Here is a 19132-nt window from a genome sequence, read left to right on the forward strand (position 1 = left end):
TTCTTGCTGGGTTTGGGTTTGGGTTTTTTGCTGGGTTTGGTTGAGCTCAGAGCAGAGGGAGGTTGGATACCGTTTACATTTGCCTTCGCGCGTCAGGTTTTGTTTTTTCTTATTTTTTCTTCCTTTTGTGGTGGCTTGATTGACGCCCGTCTTAATTCCTGTTTCCTGATCGCTGATTGCCAATTACTGATTGACACTCCATGATACACTTTACACTTTACACTTTACACTACAGCTCGTAGCCGTACGAATGGTGCGTACCGTCTTCCTTCATCTTATAGACTTTTTTCAAGTTAATTAATTTTAATTGATGGGCTGATGGATTAAAACTTTGTGTTTCTCTTCTCTGTACGAGCAGATTATAACGTATATGTGTTGTATGGGATATATGTGCGTGTTTTTTTATCTTTCTTTTTTATTTTTATTTTTATTTTTTCTTTTTTGTGGGGGGTATATGCGGCTTTGCAAGTTGCAGTGCAATGCGCAGCGCAGCGTACACACTCACATGCCCATGCCCACATACCAATACCAATATCAATACTATTTCTATTACTAAAACACCTCTCGCCCTCGATGCAATTGCACTGTAACAGGCTCGCGACGGGCGTACCGGATCCGTTTTTAGGTCCTAAAGGTGTACGGTTGTTGCTCGTTACGCGGGGCGCGGTTGGGTAAGTCTCAGAGTCTCCATCTCGATTTCGGTTTTGCTTTCCTCTCTTCTGTCCTTGAAATATCATTATACTCACATTCACATTCACGCTCACGCTCAAAAATAAAAACGATGCTCAAAAATAAAAACGACACTCAAATTAAAACGACACTCTCAATAAAAAACGACACTCACAAAAAAACAACGCTCACAAAAAACAACGCTCACAAAAAACAACGCTCACAAAAAAACGACGCTCCCAACAACAACGCTCACAAAAAAACGACGCTCACAAAAAACACAACGCTCACAAAAAAAAAACATAAAGCTTCTTCGGCCTCTTCGGCGTATACTACTCCCTGCAATACCTCTCTCTGTCCGACGCGACGGTGCTCACGTTTCTCGCGCCCATGTGCACTGCGATCGCGGGTGCGGTGTTGTTGGGCGAGACGTTTACGAGGGGGGAGGGGGTTGCTGGGTGTGAGTGTTTTTTTCTTTTGTTTTTTGTTCTATTTTCTTGTTGGGATTTTGGTGTTTTGGTGATTTGGCTTTTGGCTTTTAATTTTAATTTTTGGTGTTTTCCTTTTCTTTTTCGTATTGCTGTGTCGACGTCTTTGCTGGCTTTACTTTGGTTTGATGAAATGAAATGGAATTGACCTTTGATTTCTTGATTTTGATTTTTTTTTTGTGATTGTAGTGATTAGCTTGTTGGGTGTGGTGCTTATTGCGCGTCCGGCTGCTATATTCGGTGAGCATCACCAGGACCAGGACCAGGATTCGACAGGATCAGGATCAGGAGCGGGAGCGGGCACAGTCACGTCGAAGCAGCGGTTGATTGCTGTCGGGTGCGTATTTCAACTGTTTTTCTGTGGATTAACTATTACCTATTAACTAAAAACTTTGTTTGTCTGTTTGTTTGTTGTTGTACAGTGTGGCGCTTATTGGGGTGTTGGGAGCTACGGGCGCTTGTGAGTTTCTTTTTCTTTTTCTCTCTTTTTCTCTCTTTTTCTTTTTTTATGCTTTCTTCAAGTTTTGTCACTCATATTTCTCATTTCTCTCCTTCTCTGACTTGAAATTGAAACATCGTCTCTGACCTAACCTCGAAACCTCACCCTCACCCTCACTCGAATTTAAATTTGAATCGACTTGACTCGACTTGGAAATAACCACGATACCACGGACTGGACATGGACCTGCATACTACAAACTCTGACTCTGGCCACGGACATCTACACAACACGGACACGGACACATACACCTACACAACACAACACCTACACCTACACCTACACCTACACCTACACCTACACCTACATCTACACCTACACAACACAACACGGACACGACACCGACACCGAAACCGAAACCGACATGAACATGAACACACGAACACACGAAAAACAGACACGACGATCCGCGCAATTGGCAAACGCGCCCATCCGTTACATTCCATGACGTTCTTCTCGGCGCTGTGTGTGGTTATTTCTGGGACTGCGTGAGTCGTTTTGTTTTTTTCTTGTTTCTTTGGTTTCTTCTTCTTCTTCTTCGGTTTCTTTCGTGCTTTTGTATTTTTTCGTTGAGGCTTTTGGCTTTCCTCATCCACACTCATCATCATCATCATCTTCTTCTCCTTCTCGTGTTTCTCGTGTTATATTTGCTATTTCTATTTCTATTAACCCACTTTCCAAAGTCAACACTCAACACTCAACCATTCCAATTTCCACGCGATGATCATACAACATTACACATTACACATTTTACTTAATACTAATCTATCAATCGACAGGATGATAGTGAACGAAACGCCCGTCGTAATTCCTACAAAGCTGGAGTGGGTGTTGTTGTTGGTGATGATTGGGATATTCGGGTTTGTAGCTCAGGTTCGTGTTCTTTGTCTTAAGAAAATAATAAACATATTAAAAGAAAAATAAAAAAAACAACTATAGACCCTCCTAACAATGGGCCTCCAGCGCGAAACGGCAGGCAGAGGTGCGATGGCGGTGTACACTCAGATTGTATTCGCATCTATCCTTGAAAGGATATTCTTTGCTGGGGAACATAGTGGTGATAGTAGTGGCGAAAGGGCGATGTCGGTGCTTGGGACGGGGATGATATGTGGTGCGGGGGGGTGGGTTGTTGTGAGTATTGTGTTTCTTTTTTTTGTTTCTTTGTTTCCTTTGTTTCTTTGTTTCCTTTGTTTCCTTTGTTTCTTTGTGCTTTTATTGGTTTTATGGGTGTTAATTTTTTTTCTTGTGGGGGTAGATTATGAAGCAGAGGGAGAAGAAGAAAGTTGGGTCTGCTGCTGGGCCTGGGCCTGGGCCTGGGGCGGGTGGGTCTGGGTCTGGGGCTGTTGTTGGGGAAAGTGAGAGGGATGAGGGGTATGAGCTTGAGCTTGAGGAGGGGTTGTTGGGCGCTGTGGATCGAGGTGTTGGTAGGGAAAGGGAAAGAGAAAGGGATGCGGATGCGGATGCGGATGAGGTGGATAATGAGGATGAGGATGAGGATGAGGATGAGGATGAGGATGAGGATGAAAAAGGTGGTTTTAGGAAGGAGGGGGAGGGGGAGGGGCGGGTGTAGATGTGAAGTTGAATGCTCGTATACATATTGGATTGGATTGGATGTTGGATGTTGGATATTGGATATTGGATATTGGAGGGATGCGTTTTGTTGTTGTGTTTGTTGTCGCTGGTGTGTTTGTATATGTGTGTGTATGTGTTAGATATCGGATATAGGATATAGGATATGTGCTTTGCTTTGCTTTGCTTTGCGTTGGTTTGGTTTTGGTTTTGGTTTAGGTTTTTTTTTGAAGGTGAAGGTAGTGCAATAACTCTAGCACCCATGTCCCCTGTCCCTGTCCCTCGTTTACGGAAACGGGAGTTCTCACCATAGCACCATCCACCATCCACCATCCACCATATACCATACGCCATACGCCATAGCACCGTATACAGAAGAATCATCGATCATCGATCATCAATCATCGATCATCTCCTCATCTCCTGGCTTTGAAATGAAATTCTTGAGCCTATCTATTGATAATTGGAATTTTGGAACATTGGAACATTGGAACATTGGAATTTTGGAATTTTGGAACATTGGAACATTGGAACATTGGAATTTTGGAACATTGGAATTTTGGAATTTTGGAATTTTGGAACTTGGAACTTGGAATTTTGGAATTTTGGAATTTTGGAACTTGGAACTTGGAAAGATTCAAGATTCAAGATTCGTGCATACATTGACATGGCTCGACCCCAACTCTCACTCTCAAATCCTCCCCTCCGAGTCCTTTGCAAAATCGCAATGGACGATGTTGGATGGATGGTTGTGCTCGTGCCACTTGTGCTTGTGCTGTGATGGCTTGGAGACGTTATCCATGGTCCATGTTCCTCAATTCGTTTCCTTTTGAATTGCCAGTTTCCGACAGTTGTCGTTCACCGTGACCCAGGATGGTAGTAATGGCAATGGTAATGGTAATGTCACCCCGGCTGTTAAAAATCACCTAGAGCTTTTGTTGGAAGGGTGGAAGGGAAGGAACTTGAAGACTTGTGTATTGTGTGCTTTGGATCTTGGATCTTGGATCTTGGATCTGATAGATGAGGATGAGGATGAGGATGAGGATGAGGATGAGGATGAGGATGAGGATGAGATTGAAAGCAGATAGATGTCCGAAGGTGTCCATACTAACTACTAACTACTAACTGCATGGGAGGGTAAAGGATATCGATAAAAGGTAACCGGTAAAGAATAACGAACTCCCCTCTACCCCCCTCCCTTCAGGCTTCCATGCAGGCGAACTTGAAAGTGGCTTGAGTGACTTAGTATGTGCTTTACCTGACCTTGATATTGGCTTCCATTGGCACCTGTACACCGCACAGCACTCACTACTGGCACTTGACTTTTTTGCTCGACATGTAGTCTTGCCGTCGCTGTGCTTGCCGTGGACGTAGACGCGGAGAAACAAAGACAAAGACACACGGAGAGGGGAAGAAATGACGGTTTACACTCTCACTGGCAGGTTCTACGGCATAACCGTCTATTATGATTCATGGATTCATGATTCGGACTCGTGGGGGTTTTTTGTTTATATATATATATATATATATTGATGATGGAGAAAGGGGGTTTTAGTTTAATGGTTAAACATGCCTCTCCGCCGCAGAGATTCAGAGTGTCAAGAAGCAGCACTACCGTACCGTACTTGCCTCAGTTGCGGCGTACATTTACTAATAGATGCACTTGGGCTGAGTGAAATTCAAGTTGAGTTGACTAGGTTGAGGTTGATGTTGATGTTGATGTTGATGTTGATGTTCTCAGACTTCAAGTTACCGATGTCTCTACTGCCATGGCAGAGTCCGACTCGGACTCAAAAACCTGGATGATAAATAACTATAAAAATAATAATATACAAAAAGGTTCCCTTTATCCTGAGCCAGTGAGATATAGCTGGCAGAATTTCTGCACGATATCATCAGAGTACTCTACCTTCAAAGACTGTAAGGGACTCGGAGTTGAGAGCCCCATCGGACTCGGAGCCTGAAAGACTCCTGAGACGCGTAACGCGTTGGTAGCTAGGCACGTGATGGGTACGGGGTGCTATCTTTGGAAATGGAAGTCACGCAGACTCTGACTTGACTCTGCTTGTGGCTTGTGCTTCTGCTTCTGCTGCTGTCAGATTGACGACGTCGACGCTTCTAACAATCCAACCCACCGACGAATCGACCGTCCCACCGACTGACGACGAAATCTGACGTTGACACCGCACGGCTCATCATATGGAGCAGTGATACTTTACTTTACCTTACCTCTCTATCAAATTATCTCTCTGCAAGTTGACAATAGAGAAATATGGTTTCTGAATCATATACCCGTCTCAGCGACGTGGATGAAAGCACAAGCGCAAGCGCGGACGGGGTACATGCGTACCCGCGCGGATACAGTGTTGCGCGGTATAAGAGGAAGCTTAGAGGGTGGTTGTGTTATGCATTTGCTAGGTGCGCTTTACTGAATAATGAATAATGAATATTACTAACGAACAACTCACTCACAACTCACTCACAACAAAAACAAAACAACAAAACAACACAACCCCAGCGAAGTGTTCGTCATCGTCTCCCTCACCCTCTTCCTCCCTATATGCCTCGAGCAGTTCGCGCGCGACAATGGGTTTTTGCTCCCTGACAAGACCGTGCCGTGTTCGTCTATCGGTGTCTCTCCTTCTCCTATATCCCAAAACGGTACCGCGCTTGTCAATGTGGACGAGAACGCGCGGTGTGTAGTGAAAATTGGGTGGATGTGGATCGACACTGCGAGTTTTAGGTGCGTGTATTTCTTCCCTGCATGGGGGGGAGTTGCTGAAGTATGTGTTGTGGTGGGTGTAGTTTGTACGTGTACTCGATATCAGTTGCGCTCCAGGCGCTCACTGTCATCTCTATGGGCGGTATCGCGGACCACCGTACGTCCCTCTCTCTCTCTCTCTTGCTCTTCCACTCACTAACTCGCCTTCCCTCCTTCCCTCCCTCTCCACCCACTCACCCACTCACCCCCTGCCCGCCTGCCCGCCTGCCCGCCCACCACAGCCCCCCACCGCCTGCGCCTCCTCCTAACCTTCGCCCTCCTCGGCGCCCTCTCCGCCACCCTCTTCCTCCTCCTCCCCTCCTCCTCCCCGATATGGCCCCTCGCCGCCCCGCTGGCGATGGCCGCGAACGTGGGCTTCGGCGCGTCGACTGTTGCGATGAATGCGTATATACCTTCGTTGGCAAGGGAGGCGCCGGAGGTGGTGAGGGTGCGTGAGGAGGTGAGGCGGGAGGCTGCGCGTGCGGCTGCCGAGGGTGCTGGGGGAGCGGAAGATGATGGAGAAGATGCGGATCCTGATTTGAGTTTGAGTGTGGACTCCAACCCACGCGCACCACTCCTCTCCCCTTCCCCCTCCTCCCCCTCGACCCCCTCCTCAACCACCCCCCTCCAAAAACACTACACATCCCTCCTCTCCCGCACAACCTCGCGCATATCCTCACACGGCATTGCAATAGGGTACGCAGCGGGCATTGCGCTGTTGCTTGTTGCGCTTGTGCCGGTGACCCTGATGAGTGGGAGTGCGGGGGGGAAGACGCTGGCGCTGAGGGTGGCGGTTGGGATGAGTGGGATTTGGTGGGGTGTTGGGACGGTGGTTGCGGGGGGGCTTTTGGGGGGTGGGGAGGTTGTGCAGCGTGTGCAGGTGCGGGGTGTTGGTGTGGAAAATGGGGAGGAGGAAGAGGTGGGAGATGGGGATGGAGATGGAGATGGAGATGAACACCTGAGAAGCAACACCAGCAACTTGAAAGCGGAGGAGGAAGACAAGAAGAACTGGAGCATACCCCGCGAAATCGCGGCCTCGTGGATCCGGCTTGCGGACATGCTCCGCTGGAGCGAGATGAAGAAGTTGAGGAATACGTTTCGCTTTTTGGCGGCGTGGTTTTTGCTTTCGGATGGTATGTCTTTTTGTGTCTTTTGTTTTTGGGTTTTTTGGGGTGGTTGCTGATGTTCTCTTTTTTTTTTTTTTTCTGCTTTACTCTCCTCCTCTGCTGCTCCCTCAACCCACCAAAACCCAACAAAAAAAGCATTCACAACACTAACATCAACCGCCCTCCTATTCGCCAAAACCTCCCTGCACCTCCCCTCCGCATCTCTAATCCTGATCGGAATCCTAACGCCCCTCTCAGGGATCCTCGGCGCGCTGATTTGGCCCGTGGTGCAGAGGTCGAGGGGGTGGAGTAATTTGCGGGTTGTGTGTGTGCTTGTGGGTGCGGTGGGCGGGGTGTGTTTGTATGGGTGTTTGGGGCTTTTTGTTGGGGGTGGTGCGGGGGGTGGGGTGGGTGGGGGAGAGGGTGGGGCAGGGGGAGGGTGGAGGTTTGGAAGTTTGACGACGCAGTGGGAGATGTTTGTCCTTGCTATTTATTTCGGTGCGTTGTTTTCTTGATTTTTTTTTTTTTTTTGCTTTCTTTCTTTCTTTCTCTTTTGCTTTTTTTCGCTTTTTTCGGCTTTTTTGCACCTAGTTTGTGTTTGTCTGCCCCGCCTTTGGGTATGGGTATGTGTATGTGAAGACGCGTCGCGTCGCACGGTCGCGTCGTAGTGGTTCTATTTTTATCCATACCCCCTATTTCACCCCTATTTCACCCCTATTTCACATCTTTGCTTTCTGCTTTCTGAATTGACCCGCAAATTGCAATCGCTAATCATCATTCTCTATACATAAACTCCCACCACCCGCCCACCAATCACCACTACGCACTACGCACTACCCACACCCACACACACACAAAACCCACACACACACAAAACCCACACACACACACACGCCTAACATATATATATATATATATGTACACAACAGGCTCAGTCTACGGCGCATTCCAAGGCTACGCGCGCGCGCTCTACGCGGAGCTGCTCCCGCCTGGTGAAGAGGCGCGCTGGTACGGGTTGTTTTCTATTACCGATAAAGTACGTCTTTTCGTTTTCGTCATTTTTTTTTAAAGAGAATAAAAATGTTTGCTTACGCGTTGATTCTCTTCTCATTCGCGTATCGCATCGCATTTCTTCCTCTCTTCCTCTCTTCCTCTCTTCCTCTCTTCCTCTCTTCCTCTCTTCCTCTCTTCCTCTCTTCCTCCCACACCACCCACCCACCCAACCCCCCACCCAAAACCCCAAAAACAGTCCTCCTCATTCATAGGCCCCCTCCTCGTCGGCCTCATCGCAGACATGACCGGCAACATCCGCTATGCGTTTCTCTTTTTGGGAGGGATGGTGCTTTTGGCGATGCCGGTGCTTGCGGGGGTGGATGTTGAGTGGGGGGGGAGGGAGGCGAGGGGGTATGTGGAGGGGAGGGGGGTAGGAGAGAGTGTGGAGGGGGGAGGGGGGAGGGGAGAGGTTTTAGATGGGGGTTTTAGAAGGAATTAGAGAGAGGGTTGAGGGGTAGGAGGGAGGGATGATTTTGTTTATTGTGTATTGTTTTTGGTTTTGCTTTGCTTTGATTGGAATTTGTTTTCGCTTTCGATATTCGCTCTTCGGGTTCAATTTCGGTTTTGGACCTCGATGATCGAACATTGATGAGCTTTGAGCTTTGAGCATTGAGTATAGAGCATTCTCTTGTCGAGAGAGAGAGAGAGAAAATGTGTGTGTGTGCCGTTAAATGAAGGAAAAGGAAATGGGAAAGTAATAGAGGTTGAGTTGGATTTTTACAGTTATACCATAGGAACAGATTACACTTACGTGAAAACGTGAAACGTGAAACTGAACCATGAGTTTCGCGTTATCGGGATCATCTCAACCCAGAAACCAGAAACTCGTAGTTCGTAGTTCGTAGTTCGTAGTTCGTAGTTCGAGAAGTTACATCTCTGAAGCAGTTTACAAACCCAAGCCCAAGCTCAAGTGCAAGTGCAAACCACGAGTCCATCCACCAACTTACTTAGTACTTAGCACTCACTACCAACGACCAAAAACCAACGACCAAAAAACCGACGACCAAAAACCAACGTCCCGACGAAACGGACAACGACCAACCCGACAATTCAATTTAAGTTGACAACATCCAACAGCCTACAAGTTAAACCAGTATAGCAGTATAGCAGTATCAGTATAGCAGTGTACCGGATGGGCTGATGGTTGATGTTTATAACATTGAAGACCGGGTGGGTGGGTGTAACGGGGTTGGGGTAGTTGGTTAGGCTTGGTTGGTTGGTTGGTGATACGGTATGGCATGGTAGGACAGATTTTCAGTGGTGAGAGTTGGGATGTTCGGTGTTGATATTGTTGCCTAGACTCGATTCAACTCGACTCGACTCGACTTGGTACCTAGTACTATACGCGCCGCCGCGGCGTCACATCTGAATTCCGCTAGCTTAGCTTTTTCAAGTGTCAGTGTTTCATTGACAATGACAACGCGCGCGAAAATGAGACGAAAAAAAGAAAGAAAAAAAGTCGAAATTTGGAAAGTGGATGTTAAATGAGGAAAAAAAGAAAGAAATCGGAAAAAAGAGAAGAAAGAGAAAAAAGAGAAAATATTTAATCACACCCAAGCGCGAAATTCGAATATACTACTTAGAAATCGCAAATCCCCGCCCGCCCGCCCGCCCTTTTGATCATCCACTACGACATGCGACGACATGCGACGCACGAACATCGCATCGATGTTCGGTGTGGAGTTATACCAGTAGATAATAAGCACACTCCAGCACATTGAGTCTGGGTATGGGCAGATATCCGGAGCCAGCGCTGCAGCCTGCAGCACCCTCCGAATCCATCTATCACGGATAATCGATAGATAACACACTGCTCTCTTGCCTCTGAATCCGAGAGCTCGAGAGCTACCACACCAAAACCAACTCCAAACTCCCATAACCCAACGACCAACCAACCCATTCGAAGAAGTACAATATTCAACAGCAAACAGCCGACAAACACGGCGAGCAGTGTATCGCTGGTCGCTGGGTTTTGGGGTTTGATTGGGCGGAAGGCCGGTGTGCTGGTGGTGGATGATTTTCTATGGGCTGGTGGTGGATGTTTTCTATGGGTTGGTTGGTTGGTGGTAGGTGTTTAGTGGTGTTCAAGAGGTTGGTTTTAGGGGCTGCGAGTGAGTCGCGACATTCGCTTGGTATTCGTGGTTGGATGAAGAGGTGTCTGCTCATGATCAGTGTTCGAATGTAGATCATCCCATGACGCATAAAATAAAAGAAGCGAAATGAAATCGATACTAAAAAATGGAAAAAAAAGAAAAGGAAAGAAAGAAAAAACCAACAAAAAAGGGAGAATACTCAATTAGAATTTAGATACGAGCGCGAATCTCAAATCCCCGCGCGAACGTGTAGTGCATGTACGACGCAACGGCAGCTGCTGCGTCAGGGGCTAGAGTCCAGAGACAAGTATGAACCAGAAAGTGTCATGGTCGGTGTCGATGCCCGTGTCGGGGAACTCGATCCATTTACTCGGTCTTGTACTTGTCCGGAACATTGCGGCAGTTGACCTCGTAGTGCATCAGTAACACTAACAGTTCAACGCGTATCTGTAGACTATATCCGCTGATTCTGCTAGCGGCATGCGGTATTTTGGGGCTAGCAGAAACGAGCGCTTGGGCAAGCGCTAGTACGATTGTTGTTATCATGATAGATTGTTGCGCTGAGGGTTAGCGTTTAGAGTTGAGTGGATAGTGGTAAATTCGGGGAGGTCGGGATGTTGGCCATGGCCAGGGTCGCCAGGTGAGGCAATTGCGTGAGGTGAATGGGATTACGCGCGTTTGGAGGTGCCGGGACATGGTGGAATGGGATGAGATGGGATGGTTGTACAGCGCGATCGTGGTGTCCTCGAGAGAGCAAGCTTGGGCGTTTGCCGCGTTATTGGAATGCGACTTGAATTTGGTTATAGCTTTCGCAAGTGCGGTTGCTCCATCTGCTCGAGGAGGGGTATGGGCGCTTCTTCTACGGATATCCACTTGCGACGAGGTATGTCACCGTGTCAGGGCTTCATCGCCTGTTATATTAAGTACTTAGTGTCTTGACAGAAGGTGCTTGGCAGCGTTGATGGTATCGATATGGTACTTGGGTATCGCACACAGCTAATCTGCTCAGCTGGAGGATTAGTTCCCTAGCTTTTAAAAAGATCAAATGATATTCCATACCCAGCCTGCATAACATCAGAAGGAACCAAGATTTCCGGTGTAACCTGGGTATATGCGTAAACTAGGCCACGGTGATTTGAGTCACAATGTCTTTCGAGGGCAGAAAGACTCCAATTGTCGCTTCACGGTCACCAAAGAGTGACTCTGCACGAATGTCAAATTTAGCGTAAAGAGTGACCTGCGGTCATCGAGACCGTCGCTCTGTATTGTGCGGGTCGCACTAGAATAGCCGGATAAGCATCGTCTTGGAATCCAAAAGATATCGTCTAGAGCGCTGTTTCGAGGGAACGGGTACGGCACAAAGGAATGGGAATCGCGGTGAACTCGCTGGGGCTGGGTTTGAACTCATCGTGACTCCGATTGGGAGCGCGCCCGCGTTTGGATTTTTTTTCTTTTGAAAAGCCTCTGTTGCAACCATCACTTGAATAACTGTCTTATCGCTTCTCATGAACGACTTTCGTCGATTTTACCTCCGTACCAAGCTGTGATACAGAAGAAACCCGTCCGACTTACTCGGTATCCCGCGCCTATTTGAATTCAATGCAATCTACAGAAGGTATTTCGGTTTTGATCATGGTTTTTGTGTGTGAATTGTGCTTTTTTTGATTGAAAAAGTTCAAGCAGGGAAGACGGGATGCCAAGTTCAAATCCTTAAGTTTCGAGGGTGACTTCTTCATGAAGCCGAATTTCGCAGGAGATCCTGTGTTCATCGAGGCCATAATTCTGTTATTCAATTGCACAAAGCCGAACAGATATCGATCCGTCAAAACTCTAAAATCATCGTCAGGAGGGCAGTCTATTTTCGTGTAAAAGGTACGAGGGGAATGTTTTGGTATGTAGGTGTTCCTGCGTAACTTAACCGAACCCTTTACCGGTCGGTACAGTTTTCTCGTCGTTCACGGGCTTGCGAAGCATACCTGCGCGCATGGTCGAGGCCTCTCCGAGACGGTAGACGAATATTCCGTGTTTTCGCCAGTCTACTGGGTTTAAATTTCAACTCTGTCGACTTTTGTGACGCCGGGTCCCCGACTGGGGCGCGCCTTTCCCCCGAACCTATATCGTCACTGGTACCTAAACACGTAAGTTTGATGGTCCGGTGGGCACTCCCACCAACTCAGCTGCTGTCCTCAGAATTCACTCGCACTTAAATAAAGTTTGATCTCTCCTGTAATCCTGTAAATTCGATCATATCTTTAACCGAACCGAAGAGCACTAGCACCCTCAGTCGACATCGAAAATCCCCCTAGAAAACTCTACAGAACCGAGGTTTTTGACGTGTCCGGGCAGCAGGATACGTCGCTATACAGTCGGAGACCTGCAGTATGTGGAACCAGTCTGTAATCCACACCCCTCCGACCTTTCTCTAGCAAGAACCCTACTGACAGTGACGTATGACATAGGTTGACATGGTGTTGGTCGACCACTTATCCCTGCACAGATGAAATGGACAGAAATATGACACTGGTTGCTTTCCGGAACACCCACAAACCAACGGCCATCACAAGATGTACATCGAAATAAATTATAATTTGCGGGTCCCTCAATTCTTAAGCGTATGTACATAAGTCACTAGTTGCGTTCTCGTTATGCTGAAGGATTACGTTTACGGTTTCTGTTTCATTTAACTGTGTACACGACACTGGCTAGATAGTGTTTATAATACGGGCGACAAGGGCGCTGTTAGGTTGCTGCATTTATTCCCTCCAAACCAACTGGTCGCTTTCGTTCCGCATGCTCTAGACTAGAGTTTCCCTGTCCCCTCTTTTTATGCAGGTTTTTGGAGGCTGATGTCGTCTGGTGTTCATCAAGCCCAATTACAATATCAACGGTACGCGGTATGTTCATTTAACGTTGATTACCGAAGACTTAACAAACCTCTCTAGCCTCCAATATGCCATCATGGGTCAGTTTCCCAAATTATCGATCCAACTGGAACAGTGCTTACACCGACGGCTCGCACCATCGTCTCCTATTATCCAGCAACCTGTAACTATTTTTAACCTTTTATTCACTTGGCTTCGGAAATGACCAACATTCAATTCAGACTTTCTCAACGTTTACGATTTTTCTTTATTGTGAGTCCGTTCTCTATTTAAAAACTTTAATTTTGTATCTCATTTTCACCACTCGCCGTATAGGATGGACAAAGAATACCGTTATGTAAGTATATGATACTCTCGCGTATAGGAACTATCTATCAAACACGGGCGCGGGCGTTTAGATTTATCGGTCCAAATGGACTATACTGAAGGTTTTATACCTTCTCTGTCGTTTCTGCCCCATGTTGGCCTGGCCGCCAGCTTTATGGAGTTTCAGTGTCCACATGAAACCAACGAATTGCATGCTCATATGGGTGTATCAACAGCTTTTCGCAGTTTTACTGGTGAGTGAATATATATACCTCTTTCCTTTGTCAGTATATTAAAGTGCTTCCGGGACTGTTCATACAGCAATTCGCTCCGCACTGCGTGGTCGTTTTGCGGGCTTGGTCTTTCGCCGGCAAGACCAAGACAGCGTTGGTGATTCTGATGCTTCTTTTATCAGTGTGCTTGGGGGTAGAGATATGGGCATGTGCGGTCAACATAGGTAACCTGTCTGCCTATGCCGCGCCGAATCACATTCAGCCCAAACTTGGCTGTATGATGAATCGGAAATTGCCCAAAGTGCCTTTTGTGGTTAGTGAATTGCGTTTATCTTTCAGTTGATCTAACCCAAGATCATTCAAATTACAGGGAAGTGTCGTAAGTTGCTCAGCGTAAGGAGCTCAAGTCTCAAATAGTTTGCTAACATTCCTCTGACACTCGAACAGGTGGCGTCCATGGTCCTTGATGCGATGGCGCTATTAATTATTGGTGTTGTAAGTTTCTCACTGTTTCCTTCTCTTGTTGATAGTCTATCCCTGATTATTATTGCCCTTGATAGTATTGCTTTCGTACAAGAAGCGTCTATGGCCAGCTCGGAAGGTTATTCCTTCGTCAATGTATGTAATTTTTGCGTATTTAATGTAAAAATTCGATTGGCTTGTTTTGCTTACCGTATCAATTGGACAGGTCTTTGTTTTTACCTTTTCATGCTAGGCACTTCTTTGATTGAATTGATGATGCTTTATCGGTGCGTTATAATTAGTTGTCAGCGTTTGAAGTTGACTTACATGAAATCAGACCACTCGGCGCGCTTGGTGGAATATCCTATGCCGGAATGGTAATGATTCCCAATCTTGTGGTGAGTCCGAGTCATAGCTGTCTTGTTAAAGACATGTTTATGATAGACACGATGCTGGTTTACAGGCTTGTAGATTGTGAGTTCCCATCGATGTCTTTTCTCTGTGCCTTGATGACATATTTTTAGTATCATACAACTGCGCGAGCATGTTACACCCACGGAGAGCAAGCAGCGCCGTATGATTTCAAAGCAAATACGGCGAGCAATACCTCTCAGCACCTTCAGTCCGAGTCACGACGCCCCTTCTTCGCAGGAAGAATGTTGATTCCGAGTCTTGAAGCAACCGACTGCCATTCTCCACCAGCTTGTATGTTCAACACAATTGTTTCGAACGAACGATATTTGAATGGGTGTGTTTTCTCTTTGCTAGTTTATACATGGTACCTTCTACTGATGATGTCTTTCAGGACCAACGAAACATCCTTTTCAAATGACAAATTGGTATATCTCATGACTCTCGCTGCCAGGGTCATTCGGCGGGTCTCTTCGACCCCGCTGTGTATCATCTCTTGCCATGAAGACCTCTAACCTCTTCTGCCAGACAAAGAGAGACGGAAATTTATTTTCACTTGCGCTAAGGCATCACCACTACTGCTTATAGCGGCCTTTGAGTAGTTCAATCAAGTGCTTAAACCTTCCGAGTACATTTTTGTACATTTATCTTCATTTTACGACCTTTTCAGTCGCTTTGTTCCATACAAACACAACTTTCTTTAACATTTTCTCATATACATTTGGTAGTAATTCATTAAGGGCAGGATAGGTTAGGATTCAGCCGTTTGACATTAAAAATTAAAATGAAGATTGCGTTGGACGACATCACTGGGTACCACAAGCTCTGAGCAAAGCACAACACATTTGTCTACGGTTAAGTACTGTAAGAGAATTCTTGTGATTGCGAGTGAGAACGAGTACCACTTGCGAGGGGAGGTTCTGGAGGGAAGCTTTTGTCGGCGCACGATAATAGGTCTTTCCTGACCATTCTCGTCCACAAGAATGAAGTCCACAAAACGACCACTGATACCCCCACGTTATGCCGAATGTAACGCTCAGTGATTCTATGCCGCGAATCATCCAACGGTTGCAAGATGGGCTGGGAGGCTAGTCCTCACTTGGTAGATGCTGGCATCAAAGGAGATTTCAGTGTATAATGAATCTGCGTGACTACGATGGGCGTCTATTCATAAGCGCCACTTGCAACACAACTTGAGAGACTGAATCTTTTTTGCACGACAGCACGACAATACGACAATAATTAAATAACCTATAATAAAGATAATACACAGATGGATTGAGGACATCGAGCACCTGGGCTTATTCCGGTGTCTTCTTTTCCTACTCGACTTTCGCGACCCTTCCCTGAATGTCAGAGGTCCTCTGTGTTTCTTTGAACCCTTCTTCATGGGTGCTTCGGCCTCGTTTTCTTTTCCTGACAGTTCCTCCCCATATACTTGCCTTTTGAGACCACTGATACTTGGCCCGGCAACCGGTGTCGCCTCGTCTGAATGGAGTATGTTGCTTACCCTATTGCTGGGGACTATGATCCTGTACGTCGGTGCAATAGTGGATAGTTGCTCTGGAACAGGGTCTGAATGAAAATGAATTAATTGTTGGCGTTTGAAAATCAAAACAACTTTTACTCACCTTGATCAGCCCCATTGACTTCAATCGATCCAATATCTGTAGTGTCATAGTAAATATTAGAAGTAATTATTACAACGAAAGTACATACCATCATCCTTTCCTTTCCTCTTGTCAACCGTTCCCTGTATTCTCAATGGCACGTCGGGAGTTGAGTCGAGTGCTGCTGAAGGCTCGTTCCGATGGGCTTTACGTGCCCACTTTGATGTTTTTAGGTCCGCCTTCTTAAAGGAGAACTTCTCTGCCACATCTGATACATTATCTAGTGGCGCAGAAGCACCAAATTGGCTAAAAGAGGAAGTATTTAGTTACTTGAACTTTGTGGACATTCTATTCCAAATAATGACATACCTCTGCAGCAAGTTGACCCTGGTCGACAGTTTTTCCCTCAACCATTGTGTCAATCAATGGATCCAAGAGTTAAGAGTGCAGAAGACTTACAATACGCTTAATGGATTGACTGGTGAATTGAAATTAGTGGGAAACGCTTCGAAAGTTTCCGTCACTATCTTGGAGACAACCAAAGCACTGTCGTGCCCCGTCGCCGCTTCGTTTTTTTCATGATCGTTAATGTAGTTAGTACAAAGTTTTGCTAAGTCTATCACTTTGTTCAGGATGAGAAGACGGTCTCGCGTTTGGGCACCTCCTGTGAGCCGAGGTTGAGGTTGATTATCATTATCGAATATATTTGAAAAGATCGCAACGAATCGGCTCACCAAAGTATTTAAACAGTTCAAACCAAAGCTCAAATCCCGTTACCGACATGCGCTGGAACGTCATTGACATAAGTAATTCGGCTGAAAGGGATGGGACACGCGACAGAACGGAGAGCTGTTTCGGAGCAGTGGTTTGACATGAAAGCAAATAGCCACGAAAGACTATGCTCGAAACGAAGCTGATATCAAATACAGAGGAGGGAATCGATGGCAGACTACACTGGAAAGCCGGCTTTATAAAAGTATTAATGCAAAACAAAGGATACCCTTACATCTTTGTTTGGTGTTATGCTCTAAGGAGAATACTTTTGTTTCGAGTTCGTACGGTGTCATTATATCGCTCATTTCAAATTTCTGTGTGCCTCATTTATACAGGTCGGTTGAAAGCGCTCCTTGTTTTACTGTTATTCAAATTGGCACCTTTCAGTGTCATTATTCATACTTTGAGTAACCCTTAGTGATAGGTGATAGTATACTAGGTCTCAATATTCAATTTCTGCGCTTTTTAGCCATCAATCTCCCTTTGATAAAGCTCATTACTTTGTGCTTCAGAGTCGGGTCCGATTTACCATTTGTTGAGACCTCAACGAGCCATTGTTACAACAAAGCGAAGGAGTCACAAATTTAAAGTCCAACGATCGAGGCTGTGCTAGACTATTTGCTTTTATTATGTTTGGATGGAAATGGGATACTCAATGCTTGGCCAACTCCCGGTCACAGTGAATCAGTTTGAGCGACCCATAGACTCATCCTACAATCAAACAGGTTTTGGCCATGACGACTCCATATTCAGGATATACCCCATCTACTGCTAGTCAACCATCTTATCCAGCCAATTCAGGACAAACCACACCCGTACAAACCACATCTACACCTTCACATTTCACTTCCGTTCTTTCCAATGTTCAGTACGACTCCCAAAGTCAACCGGGCACTCCTACGCCAGCTGGACGTGGGCGGCCTCGAGGTTCCGCGACGGGAGCGAAGAGAGGACGAAAGCCGAAAAATCCAGTTCCCGAAGCATCATCGCCACGGCCATTCATTACAAACTCTTTCGTTGCTAATCCATCACCGGCCATAGCTTCAGGCTCAGCAAGCTCGTCAACTTCGGGTCCTAATCCACAATATCCACGGGTACATTGGGCTATTCCGCCACCTGGTGCAGGAGGGGTCGAAAACGCGGAAAGCTCTGTGGATGGTGCATCTGGGAGTGCGGTCACTGGAAGCAATACCAATGGAGAGGCAGGACCATCGAACGCATCAGCAGACCAGCCTGCTTCTGCATCTGGTCAGAATGGGACTTCATTACCCATTATAACCGGAGTAATTGATCCTGCATTGACTGGTGCTACGGGGGTTGTGCCTAGTGGCAGTCAACGAGGGACACCGGCACCCGAAGGATCTGCCGGACTTTCCTTTTATCCGTCAAGGGGGACCCCCCAGCCCCAATCAAATACTGCTCGGGGTGGAACAGTCGGTGTAGACGATGAAGCTGAAGGGGACGATGAGCTACTTCCTGCCATGGCTGACGATGATTACTCGGCACAGTTGTCGTGGCAGAGTCAATCGAAAGATAATCTGAAGTGTGCCACATTCTTGCGTCCATTTGAACTTTTGTGTTAATCGCATTACTTATCTAGAGTCTTGATGGACAATCTGAGTCCAGCACAGTATGATCGATTCGAAGCATATAGACGGCATGCTTTGCCCAAACAGGCTGTTCGGAAGGCAAGTTCAATCTATCGAACTAGAAAAGCAGATATTCTGACGCCTGATTTTGATAGGTGATACAACAAACACTCGGTCAACAGGTATCACAACCCGTCGCTCAGATTATAGCTGGTTTTTCGAAGGTCTTTGTTGGTGAGATTGTTGAAAAAGGTCAGTTTTCTCCTTTCCGATCAGTGGCTTTTTTCCTTCGAAAAAATTTCCCGTATCCAAGCTTTTGAGTTTTCTCCAAGGTCTTGTTGTATCATCAGATGCCCTTGGTGTTCTACAATATCCAATCATCCGCGATTGTCTCTGATGCTTACATACTCGATTTTTCTGTCTCCCTCCATTTTGTAGCTCGCGCAGTCCAGACTAGACGCGGCGACACCGGACCTCTATCTCCTGACCACCTGCGTGAAGCATACAGGGCATATCAAGAAGAAACGGGACACGTAGGCGCAGCACGGCCTATTCGAGCGAAAAAACTTTTCGTACGATGACGGACCTTCGTACGTCCGGGCCTCAACCTTTGCTGTATTGCCTCCT

The 19132-nt window shown here is 46.6% G+C and overlaps 5 protein-coding genes across 5 annotated transcripts; 4 read left to right on the forward strand and 1 right to left on the reverse strand.

The window, feature by feature from the left end:
- Window positions 1-1059: 1059 nt before the first annotated feature.
- On the forward strand, window positions 1060-3226 carry JR316_0012314 (putative transport protein; the record flags this gene model as incomplete). The annotated part of the gene is made up of 7 exons (XM_047897939.1): window positions 1060-1129; window positions 1347-1494; window positions 1580-1617; window positions 2054-2144; window positions 2436-2529; window positions 2596-2787; window positions 2912-3226. The coding sequence occupies 7 exons, from the start codon at window positions 1060-1062 to the stop codon at window positions 3224-3226; spliced, it is 948 nt and encodes a 315-aa protein (XP_047742828.1).
- A 726-nt stretch (window positions 3227-3952) lies between these two features.
- On the forward strand, window positions 3953-4313 carry JR316_0012315 (uncharacterized protein; the record flags this gene model as incomplete). The annotated part of the gene is made up of 2 exons (XM_047897940.1): window positions 3953-3991; window positions 4077-4313. The coding sequence occupies 2 exons, from the start codon at window positions 3953-3955 to the stop codon at window positions 4311-4313; spliced, it is 276 nt and encodes a 91-aa protein (XP_047742829.1).
- A 2031-nt stretch (window positions 4314-6344) lies between these two features.
- Window positions 6345-8472, forward strand: JR316_0012316 (Autophagy-related protein 22; the record flags this gene model as incomplete). Its single annotated transcript, XM_047897941.1, has 3 exons — window positions 6345-7119; window positions 8022-8128; window positions 8164-8472. The coding sequence occupies 3 exons, from the start codon at window positions 6345-6347 to the stop codon at window positions 8470-8472; spliced, it is 1191 nt and encodes a 396-aa protein (XP_047742830.1).
- Window positions 8473-15854: 7382 nt separating this feature from the next.
- JR316_0012317 (uncharacterized protein) lies at window positions 15855-16556 on the reverse strand (the record flags this gene model as incomplete). Its single annotated transcript, XM_047897942.1, has 5 exons — window positions 15855-15986; window positions 16043-16107; window positions 16164-16199; window positions 16252-16410; window positions 16508-16556. The coding sequence occupies 5 exons, from the start codon at window positions 16554-16556 to the stop codon at window positions 15855-15857; spliced, it is 441 nt and encodes a 146-aa protein (XP_047742831.1).
- Window positions 16557-17650: 1094 nt separating this feature from the next.
- Window positions 17651-19086, forward strand: JR316_0012318 (Transcription initiation factor TFIID subunit 11; the record flags this gene model as incomplete). The annotated part of the gene is made up of 4 exons (XM_047897943.1): window positions 17651-18459; window positions 18517-18604; window positions 18661-18757; window positions 18944-19086. 4 exons carry the CDS (start codon window positions 17651-17653, stop codon window positions 19084-19086), a joined length of 1137 nt encoding a protein of 378 aa, XP_047742832.1.
- Window positions 19087-19132: the final 46 nt, after the last annotated feature.

This window comes from Psilocybe cubensis, chromosome 12, assembly GCF_017499595.1.
Source record: "Psilocybe cubensis strain MGC-MH-2018 chromosome 12, whole genome shotgun sequence".
Taxonomy (NCBI): Eukaryota; Fungi; Basidiomycota; class Agaricomycetes; order Agaricales; family Agrocybaceae; genus Psilocybe; species Psilocybe cubensis.